The 19595-nt window shown below is 51.7% G+C and overlaps 1 protein-coding gene across 4 annotated transcripts in view; it reads left to right on the top strand.

Moving 5' to 3' along the window:
- LOC144731433 (tumor necrosis factor alpha-induced protein 8-like protein 1) overlaps positions 1–19595 on the top strand; it is a 62220-nt gene that overhangs the window by 34786 nt on the left and 7839 nt on the right. Inside the window, exon 1 of one of the 4 annotated variants that reach the window (XM_078612467.1) lies at positions 2141–2267. The exons of the other annotated variants lie outside the window; for them this stretch is intronic. Coding sequence (XP_078468593.1) covers positions 2171–2267 — 97 coding nt within the window. The 5' untranslated portion in view covers positions 2141–2170. Of the gene's footprint in view, positions 1–2140; positions 2268–19595 lie in introns of those variants that run through there. 4 annotated transcript variants of the gene reach the window in all.

Below are 19595 nucleotides of genomic sequence, written 5' to 3'. Positions count from 1 at the left end.
TGTGGGATAGTGTGATTGTGCATATGTGGCGAGCGGAGTTAAATACGTTGACGAATATATAAACCGGTTCCTGGGCCTCTCTCCTATAGGTCGACGAAATGAGTACCTGGTGTAAACATGAGCACTGGGGAGACAAAGGCGGTCGGGCGTGGTTGCTAGCTGCACCGCCACCATCTCGTGTGCCTTGGTTCTCTTCACAGGTGCTCGCTAACGACACTTGCCCCAGGCTATCTTGTGGGGCAATCTTTGTTCTTCGTGTATGAGAGTGCGTGTAGGAGGAGCGGTGGCGCAATGGTTAGCACGCTACGCTATAAACCCAGCGACAAGAGTTCGATTCCCGCTCACGGCCAACGCCAGTGACGATTATCTGAACCGGTCAGCCTGACCCGCCCGACTTGGCATCTGTGAAAAAGAGCTTCATAGCTCATCAGATTCCTCCAGTCTAAATAAAGATTCTTATTCTGAAACGACTACCTGTTGCGGTGTGTAAATATCGCCACTAGGAAGACAAAGGCGGCCGAGCGTGACCCTTTGTTCGTTTGCCGTGCCGGCCTTCATAGGTGCTCGCTAACAGCACTTGCCCCAACAGCCTGTTCAGGCTACACGGGGGGTCTTTGTCTTCGTTTGTATCCACGTGTGAGTGCGTGGGGCCGTGGGTGAGCGGTGGGGTAGTGGTTAGCGCGCTGCGCTGGGCTACGAACCCGGCCACTCGAGTTCGATTCCCGCTCACGGTTTCACCCAGTGACGATTTTCTGAACCGGTCCTGGGTATCCCCTAGGTCGACTCAGCCACAAATGAGTTGCTGGAGCCGGTGTGTAAACCTCGTCACTGGGAAGACAAAGGCGGCCGGGCGTGGTGTTGGACACTCACCCCATCGTGTGCCGTGCCGGCCTTCATAGGTGCTCGCTAACAGCACTTGCCCCTACAGCCTGTTGAGGCTACACGGGGGGTCTTTGTCTTTGTGTTTGGCTGGTGGGGGGTGGGGAGGGATGTCGCTGCGTGGTTATTAAAGCAGCTCCCTGTCCATCCCCTGCCTCAGCCTCAGCAGCAGCAGCAGCACACTCCTCCACTAGACGGCACAACAACAACACCACCACCAACACCACCAACACCACCAACAACACCAACACCACCACCAACAACACCACCACCCCAGCCACCACCAGCAGCAGCTGCTGCTGTTCTTCTTCCGCAGGCTCCGCACAGCAGCGAGGCTGCCTCCCAGAGCCGCTCTGGGTAGAAGAGGCAGAGCAGTGGGAGCTGTGTTGGCTCGCCAGCTGCTGCTGCTGCGACTAGCCAGGCGAGGGTGTCGTGGAGAATAGTTGTTGGTGTTGTAGTTGTTGTAGTTGTTGTTGTAGTGGGCAAGGGGGCAAGTAGCGTGTTATATCAAGTTGTTGACGTTGTGGGGGGCAGGGAGTGAGGTGAATGTTGTAGAGAGTGTGGTCGTGCAGGGTGTGAATTGTAAAGTTTGCAGGTGCGAGGTGGTGCAGTGTCTAGGGGACACATTGTAGGGTACCGCTTATAATTCCAGGCTGCATGTGCAGATTGTAGGTGCAGCCCACAGGATATTCATTGCGGGCATAGAATATCGCCGACAGGATATATTTGCGTAGGCTACAGGATACAGGTGCAGGATACAGGCTGGAGAGCGCAGACCACTGAAGGCAGTCAGCCTCTGTGGTGCAGGATACAGCAGACAAACTACAGGGAGACAGCTTACAGGGTGCAGGCTACAGGGCTACAGGGTGCAGGGTGCAGTAGAGACAGACTACAGGGTACAGACTGCAGGCTGCAGGCTACAGGCTGCAGACTACAGGCTACAAGGCTACAAGGTTGCAGACTACAGGCTGCAGGCTGCAGGCTACAGGCTACAAGGCTACAAGGACGGGCTACAGGCTGCAGACTACAGGCTACAAGGCTACAAGGTTGCAGACTACAGGCTGCAGGCTGCAGGCTACAGGCTACAAGGCTACAAGGACGGGCTACAGGCTGCAGGCTGCAGGCTACAGGCTACAGACTACAGGGCACAGGCTGCAGACTACAGGCTGCAGACTACAGGCTGCAGGCTGCAGGCTACAGGCTACAAGGCTACAAGGACGGGCTACAGGCTACAGCCTACAGGCTACAGCCTACAGGCTACAGGCTACAGGCTGCAGGAGACGTTCGAGACATGGACTCGAGTGAGCAGGTCACGTCGCCCCCTCTCTGTCTGGACTCGGACGAGGGGAGCGGCTGCAGCGATGCGGAGCTCTCGGATCAGCCTGAAGGTGAGTAACCCTGGGCACGAGGAGATGCCAAATTGAGTGCCACGTACATCTGCGGCTCTCTCAAAGCCTGTGAGAATCTATGTTAGTCTTTGGGTGTCTGTGTAGGGAGTTCAAGAATGGCTTTGTCAGTCTATGGGTCCTCCGAGCAATGCAACTCTCTGGGGGTCCCGTGTCAGTCTGTGCGTCTCTATGGAAGTCCTGGGCTCGAGTTGTCGCTGAATCTTTCCCAGGTCGCCGATAGGAGTTGGGCGGAAACCCGAGTGGCCCAAGTCGAAGCCGCAGCCAAAGCGGGAGGGGGGCATTGGATGTGGTGTGCCGGTCAGAAGCCCTGGGGGCGTGAATGGTCACTTCATTATCGTGATACACAGCTGGTGAATGAATGCTGAACTGATTTCGTGCCGTACGAGCCAACCGTGCTCATCGGAGGTGCGTGGAAATTCAGCACAGCGGCGAAACCCGACACGCAGTGGTACCCCAGTAAACATGGGACGTGGGGCTAAGGTGCCAACGTTGGGCCAATGCCGGCGTGTTTGAAGTGCATTTCGCTGTGAAAGTTGTTCGCATTTGGGAATGCATGGTTTGGAGGGGTGGAGAGAGTTATTTTTAATATCATGGTTGCTAAGCACAGGCCCAAAATGAAAAGCGGCCTACAGGAGTAAATAAAAAATACAAATATTTGGTGATCCTGCTTCTGCTGCGTTGGCAGTGGTACCACGAGCACGTTTTTTTCAATGTTCCTTCTTCTGAGCACATTTGGAGTCCATGGATAAGAATGTGACCTGCTTCATGACTTTCGCGAAGTTATTGTAGTCGGAGCTTATGGACGATGGGAGGGAATCCAAAGTGGAGCGGTGCGCGGGCAAGAGCGGAGAGAGAAGCGAGAGGCTAATCGGTGGTGTGCGTGTGGCCTCGCGGAATTTGCGCTGTGTCTGTGTTATTTTACGTTGTATGTCGTGTTATGGTTGTACCAACAAACCGTCTACTCTGCGAGCTCAAACAGCAATGTTTTAACATAAACCGTAGCCATGCATGGTCACCAGGCAGTACGGAAGGAAGGACACGGAGCTGAAAGAGTAACAATATAATGACGGATACGAAGAATTTGTAATCCCGTTGTCAATCCACTGTTGAGAGTAAGTTGACCATACTTCACCAAGCTGGTCAGTGCGGGTGGTTAAACAGGAGGGAGCCCAGAACCGATTCAGATATCACTTGCCACTGATGTTAGTCGTGGCCAGGAAATCAAACTCAGATTTCCGGGTTCATAGTGGAGCCACACTTGCTAACCGCTACGCCACTGGCTGCCCCTTCATAATAAAGCATTTGATAAAGATGTAATATTTTAAATGAAATGGTAAATATGTCTTTCGGTTCGATATTTTAGAGCTGTATTGAATATCTGGTGGCTTTTTGATGCATTTATTTGACTGTCAAGCTCTTTGGGATGCCCTTGAACGAAGAGGGCTCTAAAAAACCAGAGTGGAATTGTACGGTTTTAACAAATAACCGCAGGCGATGACGTGCAAGATGGGTCCAAGAGACGGCCTTGGCTTTCCCCGACGTTTTTGGTGCAGGCAACACAGACAACATCGACAGTCAAAAACAATAAACCCCATCAAAACCAAAATGATACATTCAAACGGCAACAGCCATCAAGTTAACGGCGATTAAACTCCAGGGCGTTAGTTAGCGCGCTATTTTTAGCTGCGCGGAGAGGATGAGAGTTGATTGCTGCTGCCGCCGCCGTCGCCGATGATGATGATGGTGGCTGTGATGATGATGATGATGTTGTAGTCTCTTTAATGTGCGTTGCTTTCTCGTCTCTAATTGCTTTCTCTCGCACCTCGCGTGCCTCGTCTTGCCAACCGGGAGTGCAGCAAGGAACGCAGAAGACACGTATATCTCCCCACCGTACCCACCACACACACCCTCCTCCTCCTCTCCCGTCATGCGATAACGCCTGCCGCCACCGCGCTCCCAAATGAAAGGCATTTAGGCCGAGGACACATTTGGGCAGATTAGAGCAAAGGGCGGCGATCGTGTCTCTCCCTGCCCGTCAGGAAATGAAGAGTACCGGTCCGTTGCCCTTTGTCGAGCGCTTATCGTCGTTGTCGCCATCGTCACCGCCGCTGCTGTGTGCATGTCAAGTGCTCAAGTTAAAAACTGTTCACAGTTTTGGCCAGCGTGGGAATGTTTGCGTTCATATTCCCGAAGCGATGGTGCAGTGGTTTGCCGATGCGAGTTTGATTACCCGCCACGACGGCGAACGTGAGTGTCGAGCAATGTATCTAAACTGGGCTGCAGTGACCGGCGCGGTGAAGTATGGTCATATGACGCCCCCCACGACCCGTACGTACGCCGTGGGGAAGCCCTCGGCCTGTATTGGATCCAGACATGTAGAGTTCACACTGGCCGCTTTCCCTGAATAACGTTTGATGGAGGTTTCATTGTCTATAACCCTAAACCACAACATTAACCCAAACGTCAATCCTATCACTAATCCTATCCCTGCCATTGAGCCCCGAACAGGAGCCCCTAAGGGGGTAACGCTAAAGTTTCAGCCTCGCAATTGTTCGCTCAAGCGACTGCTGGAAAACAGGCCTCCACTAGAGGGAGCTCTAGAGAGCCCCCTCTAGAAATGGTATTTGGCCTACTCTTCTACACTTCATCCTCACCGCACGCGACCTGCCGATCGATCAATCGACCGCTGGGTGCGTGAGAGGAGGAGGGAGGATTTGAGACACGGGCCTGCTGTTGCATTTGCCACGGCCGGAGGTAAAACCCCCGTGACCCTCATCCTCCCACCACGGCAGTGTGTCCCTGCTAGCCCCCGACTCTCATCGCGAACCCCGACGTGAACATGAGCAGTTGGCTGCTGCACAGCGAAGGACGCACATTATGTACTCCGATGTTGAAAGTTTTACAGTTTAGAGAAATGTAATGCCTACGGACAAGTCCTTTGTATACGTTATGTAAGCTTAGTCCTTGACGGTCGGTGTTTGAAATGGAATTTTACACTGGGCTACCACAGCTGTTTGTATTTTGTTCCCACGTATACTGTATATTTTATTCAGTTATGTAAGTGTAGAAAAATAACATTCCGTTTTTTTTTATTGTTTTGAGAGATACTTTAGTGAAGCTCACTGGTAACTGCATAGCTATTTATTTATTTATTTGCCAGCTCAAAGCCAGACTCCTGCCGAGCAAATTCATTGTTCTGCTTGTGGCACCGGCGATGGCTCCTTCGCACAAGATAACAATGGCTGTGACCAAAGAGGCCCTTGGTGTTGGGCGGATAAAAGAAAGAAATAACAAAAAACTACGACGTTTCGATCACAACATAAACGATCGTCATCAGGAGAAAAAAAAACACGAATACAGTAAAAAAAAAGAATGGTGCTGAATTTACAGGACATTGTAAAACCAGATTTGAAGCTTTCGTGACTGAGGAATCCATACGCTTCGGTTCTTTCGGTAAAGTCACGTAGCTAGAAAATTCGCCAGTAATTACAACCGGCACCATTGGTCCATAGCCAAGCAGCGCTGGGGATTTTTATTTATTTATTTCGTTGTTTCCTGTCAGATAGTTTCTATAGCGATGAATTTTCTGTCTGTTTTTTTCCTGGTCACGGCGACTTGGCGTCGCGAATTAGTTTAGCGAACCGATCCGCTCGGCGCCCACGTGGAGAGTGGGTCTGTGCGAGCCGGTTTTTATAAAAACATTTTTTTTTTATCTTTCGCCTGGAGATTCCCTCGATATGCAAACGTCCCGTTGTTTGCAAGGGCGTCCGCTGGCAGCGTGCGACACATGTACAAGCACGTAAACGATACCACTAATGCACACGTTTAAAATCTACAATGTACACCGTAGACGTTTATACGGTGTCAAGTGCGTTTTACACGGTGCCAGGGACTTTCACAGGACAGGCAATGCAGCATGCTCGAACATCACAGCGCAGTCAAATTCATAGACAGATGGTGTAACACCGCTGGTTCACGTTAAACTCAAACCTAGTTTTATTTGTCCAGGTAAGGCCCACTGAGCTATATAGCTCTCTTTCAGACGTGACGTGGCCACAAATAGCTCGAAGAAGAGGCTTATCACGTGGACATTTATCGGAGCCAAATACATTTAAAATAAACATCACGCATTTATAGAGTAGAGGGAAAAAACGGAAGAACTGTAGAGTATTCTCTCACAGTGAGAAGTCTCAACGAGTGACTTCCTGCTCGGATGAGCGATTGAGGCAGTGCTCACATTCGGTTTACCACCCTAAGCCAGGGACGTATATTCCACACCCAAATGGCGGGTGCCAGTTTATCTTTAGTACAACCAACTGTTTACTTCCCCACAAAAGTGGTATCTGTTTTATTAGCCCCGGAAAAGATGATGGTCTGAGTCAATCCACACCCACCACCCCCCTCCCATGAACTCGTGACCTTCCCGAATGCGGGTCGCTCGCTCGCGTGCCGAGCCACCTGGCGTCTGTAGCAGTCATAGCGCCGTAAGTGAATCGGTCCAGTCGGAAAGTTTTGAGAACGAGGCTCCGTGTCGGCAAACTTGCCCAATCCAAGCGAACGAGCTCGTGTTGGTGTTGGCCACTGGTCGCTCGTCCAATGGGTGGTTTCTCCTTCCGTGAAGGCTCTTCCCTTCGGCTGAAATTTCCAGCCCAAGTTTCAACGACATCCATACTGCGGACCCCTCCCTGTTCATGTGACTCTAATGGAACTGACCTTGAAATCTATTGGTGTACAGCTTTGAGCATCATCCTCCCTGATGCACACATTACCTTTTGGTACTCCGGTTTCAAAGACACTCGTAAAGCAATTATTTGGTGATACTGACGTTGGCAGTGCTGCACAAGCAGAAAGCCCTTTAAAAACACATTTGTCAATAACACTGTGGCCTTAAAAGGGAAAGTAATATGATCGGAGACGTTTTGGACAATGGGCCTTCTTCATAGGACACCGAAGATGAAAGGAATCCCCCTTATAAACGAATTCGCCAAACATCTCAACACAGGACCCTCCTTCAGAAAGAGTCTTAGGACTCTGTTAGTTTTTGCTGTGTAAATAATTGGCATATTTATTAAGTCCAAATTAATTCCCCCCCCCCCATAATCATTATTTTCATCTTTCTTCACGCAGGGTGTTGTGTTTGTCAGTGCTCGACACGTTCAAAGGAGCGTGACGATCGGATGATTAACAGGAGACGACGGTGAGGTCTGCGACGAGTGATCGGTAACGATATTAACATTTGATGGATCGCTCACTCGTTAATGTGCAATGCGACTTTCGTTAATTAATTGTCGTTCGAGCAAATACAACGACGTCGTTTGTCGTAAGGCACTATTGACCAAACATCGGTCGAACCATCTTTATTTTCCATGGTGCCCTTGATGGAAAAGAAGCGCTTCGTAGTGAAATAAATAGGTACATTTATATTCCATAAGAATACGAGCTTAGCTCAGCGAACATAATTAGGATGAAGACGCTGGAAAAAAATTACTTAAGCTGCGAAAGCAAAGTGATAACATGTGATTTATAACAGCGTGACTTCTACAGCATGAAGTGAGATTGTTTTCAATCTCACTTTAGAAATTGTTAAATAGGGAGGCTGCCCGACTGGTGTTTGCAGCTCGCTCTACAGTTCAAGGGTCGTGCTGCCAGTACAGGGCGCTACTGAGAGTCTTGAGACACTGCGAGGCTTTCCTAGCACAAGGGCATCATCATTATTATTATTGTTGTTGTTCCTAAGTCCGACCTCAAAGTGTGAAATCTTCTGCCCGACGACTCTCAATAATTCCAACTTGTAACGCTCTGCCGCCACCGCACGGTTTTCGCTCGCTCTCTTCGAAAGACGACGACTCGGAGGCACGAGCAGGAACCAGCAGACGAGCTGAGGAGACGGCGCTACTCACAGCGGAGCTGTGCAGACCTCTATACATATTAAGACGAGCTTCACTACACGGCTTCGCCCGGGACTTGGATTATTGTCTTGGATTAATACTACGTGGAGGGTGGGGGGGGTGACGTCAGCAGGCACACTGCGTGACGCTTCCGCATGCGGGTGACATCACAGATGTGACATCACAGATGTGACATCACAGATGTGACATCACAGATGTGACATCACAGATGTGACATCACAGATGTGACATCACAGATGTGACATCACAGATGTGACATCACAGATGTGACATCACAGCTCACTTGCCGTGCAAAATATATCCATTATTGCGCCCCCTCCCAAAAAAAATTACAAAAATCTATTTTTATACTTTTTGCAGTCTGGAAACTACCCACATGCCAAATTCCAAGTTTGTTGTATGTCGGAAAGTATGCTAAACATTTCGAACAGACACACATATTCACAAATTTCCCTATTATATATATAGATGACAATGTCAACTTGCAACACGCCACCCGCACGGTATTCCCCTCGCTCTTGTCGAGAGAGGACAACTCGGAGACGTGCGGAGGAACGCAGCAGCCACGTGGTGAGCTGGCGCCAAATTCCCCCCACCCCCAAGCTCTGAGTTCTTCTATATATGAAGGTGGTTTCGGCCAATTCGTGTTTATCCATGTGGGCGGATAACGGGGGAGCTCATAAAAAATCCCACACGTGCCAGAGTTTGGCAAGGCTCTACATCATAAAGATGGAACGTGAAATGCACATTTGCTGTACTGCCTTTTCCCGGTGAGCCAGGGGATGGCATGTCATCAACGCCCACGGGAAGGGCGTTTCACAACGTTTGTGCAGTGACCCACCAAACTTTTCAATGCACATTCCCCATCTACATTTGTGCAGCCTGTTGAGATTGGGTCACAACTAACACATTCCTGCGGAGGGAGCTGGTAGGAACGTTGGATTGATCGGTCAATGGCCAGGGTCAACGGCGGCGTGGTGTATTTCGCAAATATGCCCGACTGTGAGGGCGGGCACAAGCCGGGGTGAGGAGGTTAAACGTTGAGTTTTATAAGGGCACCACGGGGTGACCAGCCCCTCCCCACCCAGCCCCACCCCTCCCACCCGCCACCCAGCCCCTCTTACCCAGCCCCTCCCTCCCCACTCAGCCCCTCCCCACCCTCCCCTCCCTCCCCACTCAGCCCCTCCCTGCACGACGGACGGACATAATAATCCCCTGTGGGCTGGTGTAATCAGGACGTTCCTACTAGTAAAAGATTGAGAATATGAATAGTATTAAGATAAAAAAATAAATTGCAGCCCTTTGATAATCAACTGCTGGATAAGGCCTCCCCACGCCAAAGTCAGTCATTAGTGTTATTTGACCATACTTCACCACGCTAATCAGCGTGGTAGGTGAATGAGAGGAGGCTGGTTTAGATATTGTCACCGTTGGTAGGGTTGCCCTTGATGGGACTCAGCTGAATCCTGGATTTGAACACAAGTTCTGAGCGGTGCTAGCGCAGTGCTCTCACCCCTCAGCCAGCCATCACCATCTCTACAGATGATTTATATAGATAGATAGATTTATTGTCAGTGCCCGTAGGCAGGTTGTGATGCTACTGATGGCACCGCATTATCAAATTCCCTATGGGCACACAAAACATGTGAAATGTTTGCCTTGTGCTGCGACCTCAAAGGGCACACTCAGAATATAATCGCGGTACGGACAAGGAGTGTTTTAGAGAGCATGTAATCCGCTGCCGGAATATGAATTATCGACGTGGGGCGTTGATAACTAAGGCCAAATGCTAAAAGGTATGCAACTGTACGAATGGAGAGGTGCATGCTTGGAATGGCACTGTGACAGCAAGAGGAGCACATGGATCAGGGAGATGTATCCCTGTCCGAGGCATCGTATTGATTGTCGAGGAGAGTGAGTGGGCTTGGGCAGGGCACGCTGCTCGAAGGGATGATGGCTCGTGGTCTTCTTCTTGCCCTCCGGCTGATGTCGATGCAGAGCCACAACTACAAGTGCACATGCAGGCGGTCAGTCCCAGACTACCGCATCAGGAGCAGTGGAGTGGTATCGCCGTGATGTCCCCTTTGCATTTGTGGATCGGGCATTGCGTCATGATACGTTGTACGGTCTGTTCTGGATGACCACAGTCGCACACTGGAGATTTATTTTTATTTTCCATGTGTGCATCAGGTACCCACATCTACTGCCATGAATTTGTGTGTGTGTATGGCTGGTGGTATAAACTAACGACAGTGGTAGCCAAACGTGAGGTGGTGCCTGATAGGGCATCCACCGTGGAGACAGAGCGGTGAAATCGGCTCGTGTGCAGGTGCTCGACACATTGTTGCGTAGCGGGACGGCGAGGGGATGGCCATGGCTCGGGGAGGCCTTCATTCACCAGTGGACGGACCATGACTGATGATGGTGACCTCTACATTTCACATTCTCAGTGAAGAATTGGCCAAACGTTCCAATGCAGCAGCTGCTTGAATCCAATGATTGGTGCTTATGTCCATGGGGACAAAGGCTTCTGCAAACCATGTCAAATCACAAGGGTCGTTTGACCATACTTCACCACGCTGGTCAGTGGCGGTTAATAAAGTGGAGAAGGAAGGACGGCCCAGGACCAGTTTCGATATCGCATCAATCGCCACTGATGCTATGCGTGGTCTGGCATCGAACTCGAGTCGCCGGCTATCCAGTGCAGTGCGATTCCCGCTTTTGCCACCGCTCCCCTTCGCTCATTATCTGCCCATTATAACAATGCGAGTGCGGTGCTCCCGGCGAGCCCAGGGTTTTGCGAGGCCCAGCGGTGGCCGTGTGAGCCGAGGCACTGCCGGCCGCCCCTTGGCGGAAGCGTTGACTGATTATTGACGGCCTCGTTGGCGTTGGGAAGCCGCGTGTGCAAACGGCGGATTTCATTTATTTTCTGGGACAGCGTCGGGAGCAGGGTGGGTGGGGGGGGGGGCATGGCGACCCCCCCCCCTACCGTGCTCGTTGCCCTCGACTTAGCCGTGATTTATCTTGACGCGCTCGCGGTCCGTGCAGAATCGCATGAGAAGCCGTTGATTCTTCGTGACTTCACTTGCAATTGCTTCTGAGTCGTGTATCCTCGTCTCTGTACATATTAGTGCAATAGTCACCTGAGACTTACATTGCCCATAGACTAAGATTTCCCTGAGACTTACATTTCCCCCTACACAAGCATTGCCCATAGACTTACATTGCACCATAGACGAACATTTTTGCTCTGATTTCTATTGGCTTCATCGGTGTATTTTCTCCATTTTGCTTTTTGTCAGTTTGGTTACCCAGGTCACTCGTGCAAAACGAGAATCAGCCGGGTCTCTTTGAGCTCTCGCCCTGGCTACACAATATCAACTTGGGAACTCGGAACTTGTGCGAGGAACGAGGGAGTTCGTGAGAGAGAGAGAGAGAGCCGTCGTCTGGCTGACCACACTACAACATCAACGGGGTGCATATGGCCGGCCGTCCAGCACAAGTGCTGTCATTTTGAAAGCTTTCACAATCGATCGATCAATCGGTTGATTCCTTTTTCGTTGGGAGCCCACACAAATGTGGTCGAAGAATTTGACGACTTGGGGAATTGGCCGTGGGGGGCTCGGTGGGTGGAGACGTTGCCGACATCCTAGGTTCGAATCCGACCCGCCCCTACTGGACATCTGTGAAAAAGCGCTTTATAGCTCATCGGATTCCTCCAGTATAAATACATTTTCTGATTTCAAGCACAGCGACTTCATGATCTCAGCCCGGCCAACAACAGCACAAAACAACCCCCTGAAAACAATTCCAGCGGAGGATTCACACGTGGTGCGGCTGCCACTGCGACGAACATCTCCGCAGTAGCGAGTGTGAGACGGTGTCGCGCTCCAAGCGCGCACTCGAGGTCACGTGAAGGGGTCCTCAGAACGAGTTCTGTGATGTCTCCTCTTGCGAGCCGTTCTCTGCCACGGGACAACGCACTGCCGCACCAGAGTTCCAAACGGACACTTCATGCCAATTAGCACAATTGGAATATTAGAAGAAAAGACAAAAAAATTACGACTATAATTTTTAAGGTTAATAGGTTAATTTAGTGAAAAGAATAAACTTTTTTCCTTTGAATTGCACTGTGGTGCGAGAAACACAAGGTCTTTTCAAACAAGTCCTATACACATGTTGTTTAAATTAGTTCTGTTTTTACAGAACTAATATGAACCTGGTCACCCGAGTTCGATTTCATCTTTGCCGCGTCTACGGCTAACATCAGTCGCGAGCGATGTCTGCACCGATCATGGCCGCCGCTGGATGAAGGACGTGGCAGTGAAGGGGGAGAGGCCTTAATCCAGCAGCGGGCAGGAAAAATAATAGAGCGAGCGAGCGAGCATTAGCGGGACACAAGGCAAACAGTTTCTTCTTCTGCGCACGCAAAGAGCGGAGCGACAGACCTGACGTGGGGACGCAGCGTTAACGCAAGCGGAAGGGGACGTGGATGGACCGGGCACGAGATGAGAGCTCATGGTCGAGCCAGACAAAGAGAGGGGAGGGCGGGGAAGAGAGGGCGAGAGAGGGAGAATGGCCGTACAAAAACTAAATGGAAGTCGTTTAATTTGGTGGAACGCGGGAGGTAAATTGCGAGCGTCTTGGACCCCTCTGCTCCGAGCGCGCCCCGCACTTTTGGAACCGTTCCCTGCGACCGACCCAGCGTGATAAATTATTAAGCGGCCGTGAATGCAGCGGCCGTGAATGCAGCGTCCGCGGGCGGTTTGAGCCAGCGGCCGAGCCGCGTTAATGTGGCACTAGGCCCGGGGGGTTAATGGGGTGAGTGGCGCAAGGTATGGGGGGGGGTGTTCGCCTGGTGGCAGCGGTCACCCCTACGAGCGGGGACTTCTTTGCGGACCGGCAGGTTTTAGTCGTGCTCATAGTCCAGTCGGCAACAACCTTCGGAGTTTGACTTAAGTCGGGGTCTGTGTTTTTTGGTTTCTAATCGCTCCCTCTTAGTCTAGTTGACTAAAGGAGTCAACATTTTCGCATGCTGTTGGTTATTGAACGTTGGTGTGAAGGGTGCGCAACTTTCCCCCCACCCCCCCCCCATGGTATCAGGTCAGCCAATCAGTAAAGTCTGTAAATAAAAAGAAAACGCACTGTATATAGTCATTTACCGTGTTTAGTCTTCCTCGGGGCACTGCAGTCGCTAATAATGTTAACACAATTACACGATACCGTGACTCACAATGTCTCGCCATTGTGAGTCACGCTTTCGCCTTTGTGGGGCGGCCGTCGTCATCGTCGTCGTGAAAAAATAAAAATAAACTTCATCGACGAATATTTTCAACACCAATTTCATTCACAAAATTGACGGCGGTCTGGATGCTTGGGCCGGTGGGAGTGCGACGTGCCTGGCTAACTCAGGAGACCTAGCCTCACCCTGGCCTCACCCTGGCCTCTCCCTCCCCGTCCAGATCTGCGTGCAAACGAGCATTAAACCTGAACCCTCCCCCACAGCGCTAGGCGGCGGAGGTGCATTCGTGAGGGTGCCAGCCTCGTGAAACGCAAAGCTTTGGTGGCGCAGTGTCGAACAGAGGTGGCCTTAGGAGCACCACGCACCAAAATCTTCATCCGGCCCACAGCCACGGTCGCGTGGGACAGTTCGATGCGGCGGTCAGGTTGGAGCGGTCATCTGGAGTGGTCATGCTGACCAGTTCGCTCGTGCTGGTTGGCTGCGGAGTTTTTAATTCACAAATCTGCGGGAGCGCCCCGGGAGTATTCATGTCCTGGCTCTGCTGCCAGAGGCGAGTGCCTCGGGCACTTTTGGCTTCTGTTCGATTTAAAAGTCAAAGCGAGCAGCTGTGGCCCCAATGTGCCGCGCGGTGGTGGCTATGCACGTGGCCTGTAACCCAGCACTGTGGAAGTAGCAGCCAGGATTGCTGTGTCACGCACACGTTCTGAAACTCCTTTCCCGTGGGCGTCGAGGAGGTTGCCGTACCCTGGCTCGCCAGGAGAAGGCGCTCCAGCAAGTGGACTAATTGCCTCTCTGTCTGCCTGTACGGGGATGGAGTGTTGCCCCCCCTCCCCTCGCGCATGGTTTTTCTCCGGGTCCTCCGGTTTCCTCCTACACGTATAAACACGCTCAGCATTACTTGGCAGAAAACATCTTGAAGATAAAAAGCCAATGCCGGACCCCCCTGAAAAGAGTCCCACGACTCAGTGTGGCTATCCTGGATAAATAAGTAAAATGATACTGAGCCGTGGTTTAGCCATCGCTCGATTAGACGAAAGTTTTATCCGGGGTGACCAAACATGCTTTTTCTTATGAAACTGAACGATTTAGAAAACGTGCCAATATGGGTCCTGGCTTGAAGAAAAAATGCCTCAACTTACCAAGGCTTTGTTGGCAGATGCAAATATAAATATATAAATATTTTCTTTCCTGCGGGAGAGATATGATGTTTTTTTGAAGCTGAAATGTTTACATGCCTTTCGCGAACTTTATCAGATTGTTGAGTCAACATTTCTCGATGGAAAATAACCCTCAGAGGGCATCCGAAGGGCAACTCAAGAACAGGAAAAGAAATCCCAAGCATGCGAGACGACAAAAAAACTCAAATGCACAACAAGAATTCGCCGACACACACTCGCCTCCTGCTGCTGTTGACGCGGAGGTTTGATCTGTGAGGTTTGACCTCTGAGGTTTCTGAAGGTGGTCGTGTTCTCTCCACGTGTTTGCACACTCACGAGTCGCTCGCTCTGTCAGGAACTGTTATTGTCCCGTGCTCATTAACTCTCTGGCTCGTAGGGGTCACTGCAAAATCAGGGCAGCACCAGTTCTGTTTGGTTTTTATTTTTTATATGTGTGTGTGTCTCTCTCTCCAGCTCCCTGCCTGTTCATACTATTTACCAGCAGCTGGATCTTGCTGTGCCCATAAGACGCCTGTTTCGTATCCTCATTTAAAAACACAGCCTTGAAGTGGCCTGGTGGCTCGCGGAGCTAATGCCGTGTCAGAGATGGTGAGCTGCTGGTACCGCTGAGATATCCTGCGTTTGAATTATGGTTTCCACTGCCTGGGATTAAACTGGGTTCTCAAGTGTAATAAGTTGATGTTCTCTGCCCGGTCACCAGTAACTCAAATAGAGACCCATAGACTCGCATAGAGATTCATAGACTCGCACCGACTGAGTTGTGATTAAACCGAGTTCTCAAGTGTCGTGAGTTGATGGTCTCAGCGCCATCTCCAATGGCTGAATGAAAAACCCAAAACATTGATCTTGGTTTTCACTGAATTTTTTTTTTACTTGGTACATTTGGTATTTGTGCCATTTATTTATCGCCCGCCAGACCAAATTCTGCGCCGGCCTCACGTGGCATTAAAAAGGGGGAGGGGGCCGCCCCCCTCACATGGATAAGAGGCCCATAACGGGCGACGTCGGATGTCACGACCATGGTGCCTACGGACCACGTAGTCAGCCACGGCCGTCTTTGCTCCCTTCAACGTCGGGGAGGGGCACGGGGGGGGGGGCGGCAAAACTCCACGAGCTCTCTCCTGGAGGCCGCCTCGTCGTGGCCAGCAGCACGCCGTCGACCGTCGGCGCTGCTGCACGCCAGGGTAGAGTTCAACCGTAATGATGCCATCGTCTCGTGGGCCGGCCGTTTCTCACGGCTCTCTCGACGCGTCCGCGCGCTGCGTTCTCTTCTCGCGGGCAGCGAGGGCCGGTGACGGGAGAGCTCTCTGTCCGTCTTGCGACGTCACTACGCCGTTCGGGGGGGGGGGGGACAAATACATTTGTGAATATAATTGGTGGGGGAAATAATTGGTTACATGAAAAACAGAGAGCCCTCACGGACCGGTGACCCGGCACAAAGAGCCGTGGGCCGGCCGTGGGACGGCTGAGTGAATCGTGACATTGCGTGGTTATTTACAACAGCCACAAAAAAAACTTACATAATCATCTCCTGTTTATCCCCATCGACTCGCAGCAAACCTGTTAGCGAGCACCTATTAAGCGCAGGGCGGCCGGCGTGACGCACGAGACGTCGGCGTGGCCGGCACCCACCCACGTTTGAGCGTTGTCGTCTCCCCAGTGCTGATGCTTACAACCCCACGCCAGGTCAGCGGCGGATCTACAAACTTACAAGGTGTGTGTGGTGGGGGTGGAATGGGGGGGGCGAAGGTGCAGAGGTTCGCGGTTGGAATCTGGCAGGCCGCCCTGGTTATATACTGCGGGTGTATTCATTGTTAATCATAAAATAACTTCGCACCGCCTGTAGCGTGGTAAGGCCAGGGGCGGGTTCTGATATCGCTGGTACCGATGCGGGCATGGCAGCATCTCGTGATGGTGTAATGATTCGTTGATTAATATCGATTTGATAGGCACGTCAGAATCAATGTTTTCTTGTGGATATCCGTTGTATGTAATAAGTTCATGTAAGCCCCCCGGAAGCCACTCTAGGCCGCTACATTGACGGCATCACTAAAACAAACGGATTCAATTGCCGAGGTTGAATCGTGACAACTCGTAGCATCATGCCAGTGGCGATGGTCGTTATACCCCGAGCAGTTGGCCACTCTAGGCTGTCACCATAGAAGTGGTTCAAGCCACGTTGTAAAGTCGCGCGGAATCGAACCCAGGTTGCCAGGATCGTACGCCTGAGCCTGCCGGCAACCACCGCACCACTCATTGCAGGCGCCGTATTCCCACGCACGCGCGCACTGCACAGCGCTATTAGCGTGGCACCCCGAGTGTATTCCTGTCCCCCCTCTGCGCTCCCCAATATGACGGGATTGATATTTCCGACACAGCCCAGCGGCGGCGGTGCGTGCCGCACAACGAGGTCCACTCGTTTACTCGGTTAGATTTGGTGAGAATTCCTGGTGAGGACACCATGCCGATGGCTCTCTCCCTCCCTCCCTCCGTCAATCCCATCCCACTTGACTGGAGTGGATGGAAAGAACCGACCGTGCACTGTCGTGTCCATTCCGAAGGAGCAGCTGATATTTTGCTCAGGGGCTTAATTTCTCACGGAATGTTTATCCGGACCACTGCTAAACTGTTGTCGTTAGTGTCGAGACTTTGAGTTGTACAAACGTCCCAATATAGGACCACAGAGCTCGGGCAATTTTTGGCAGTGCCAGTTCCGGCTGCCTTCACGAATGCTGCAATTTTGACGAATGCCGCGAAATGAAAATGAGATCATTAATATTATTACGACGATCGAGGGGCGGGCGGGTGGAGAACTCGGCCTAAATTAGGAAGGACGTGAACAACCTGCGATGAGTCGGCGTGATCAGCGCAGAGCGTCGGCGCCCCGGCTCGTGCGAGAACCTACTGCAGACTTGCGACAGAACTTGAGGAGGTTCCACACGTGACTCTATTGTCATACTTCTGTTCTTGCCTGGCGAGACATATACTGAATGTGGTGTGCCGGATACGAACAGTTCTTTTTTTTTACCAGTCGCTGACCCACCCGTCAACCACGTTGGGGTCCCGTGAATAGGCTGGCCAGAGTCATGGGGATGGGGAAGTCACGTTACTGGCTCAGGCCGCAAGGTGCCAGCAGATGGCAGTGCATTAATGGATGCGGTCCGCAGATGGATTTGATCCATCTGCTCTGGATTGAGTTCAGATCAAATCTATCTGTGCGAAGGTTTGCGTGTCATTCCAGCGTACACATTGTGGTGGATTTCTGCTGGCGCTCGTGTTTCCTCCCACGCAAATCCACACCGATTAACACGGTTGGCCACGTACAGTGCGAAAGAAGTTCAAACGTAACATACAAACAAGTGGAATCGGCCGAACTCCCCAATGCGGCGGATACCTTCCCGCAAAGAGGCTCCGCTGGGTAAAATAATTGTCATCGTCGCTGATAACATCTTAATTCGCACGACTACATTTGGGGCAGGAGATCCGCTCGCCTTCCTTTGCCAACCGATCCCCAATACTGACAACCAGATTACCCACCCGCCCGCCCACCCACCGCCACCCCTTCAGCTGACTGTCTCAGAGCGAGAGCTTGAACGTTGTGCGTGCATGTGTCAAGTATTTTAAAGGGCGGAATTAACTTTTCCTGAGCTTTTGATCGGCGACCTATAGCACAGACCCCCTCCCTCCCTCTCTCCCACCCCTAAGCTTCCCTTCTACAAATATCCCTGACCCCGCGCCCTTTCCGTCATTGTTCAGCCTATTAATTTTGTTTGAATTAACTTTGACAAAAAATGCGTTTGAAGAAGAGTTATAAAATAAAAAAGCAATTAAACTTCAAAAAATGTTTGAAGCTTTGCTGCCATTTATGAAGGAGTCGTCATGGAAAGCGCTCGGCGGAGGAGATGCGACGTTAATATTTAATGCACCGACCGTCTGAGCCCCCCCACCCCCCCGCAATCCTCCTTGCGATCCACCTAAAGCTCGAGACGATGAGAGAGGAGAGAGGCTGCATTTGCGAAATTAGTGCCACACGCCGAGTTCCTGAAGGTGGCATTTCACGGGTAGCGGTGTTTTTTGCGGCCGAGGTGGTAAATTATTTTGACACGTGGAGCGGTGTAAGTTGGTAATTTGCGCGCGTGTGTGTGTGTGAGCGCGCGTGTGTGTGTGTGAGCGCGCGTGTGTGTGTGTGAGCGCGCGTGTGTGTGTGTGAGCGCGCGCGGACGTGTGCCGCATAGTGCACCTCGCCTTGCACAAGAGTCGTGGTGACGTCGCTGCAACTCGGTGGCGAACGGCGGTTGTTGTTGTGCACGTGTGACTGTGTGACTGTGTTTTTATGTGGGGAGCGGTAGTGTGGTGGTTTGCGCGCCGCGCTACGAGCAAAGTCGACCCAAGTTTTCGATTCCCGCTCATTGCCAACGAACATCGCTGGCGAGTGATATCCAAACCGGTTTCGGACCTCGCCTAGGTCAACTCGGCCATAAATAAGTATCTGGCGCGGTATGCGTCGTCATCTTCGTCGGTAATGGTGGCAAGACAATAGCCAGCCAGCCGCAGTGCTGAGCGCACGGCTCCCTGACGCGACGGTGCCAGCGTTCCATGGGTGCTCGATCACAGCAATGGCTCGCGGCCGTCTCTGTGCGCTCTCCGGCGGGGGATCTTTGTGCCCTGTGCGTGCGTGCGCGTGCGTGCTGGAGTGCATCTACAGAACAGCCGTGGCAGCGCTAAAGCACCCACGTCATTGCCTGCGTGGCTAATGAGCTCGTGTGTGTGGGGTGGTGGGGGGGTAGACGGCAAGTCGACTCGCATGGACGGGGGGGGGGTCTGTTTTTTTCCTGGTGTCCGGCACCCTAAGCAGGGCTAGGCAATGGCGGATAAATAGCAGCGGAGGTTATATGGGAATGTAAATGTAACAGTCGCGCGTGCAAACTCGAACAACACCGCAACAGAGTATGGGGGGTGGGGGGAACGAATAACACAA

Source organism: Lampetra planeri, chromosome 39 (genome assembly GCF_965212315.1).
Source record: "Lampetra planeri chromosome 39, kcLamPlan1.2.h2, whole genome shotgun sequence".
Lineage (NCBI taxonomy): Eukaryota > Metazoa > Chordata > Hyperoartia > Petromyzontiformes > Petromyzontidae > Lampetra > Lampetra planeri.
This window is presented reverse-complemented; position numbering and strand designations above follow the sequence as displayed.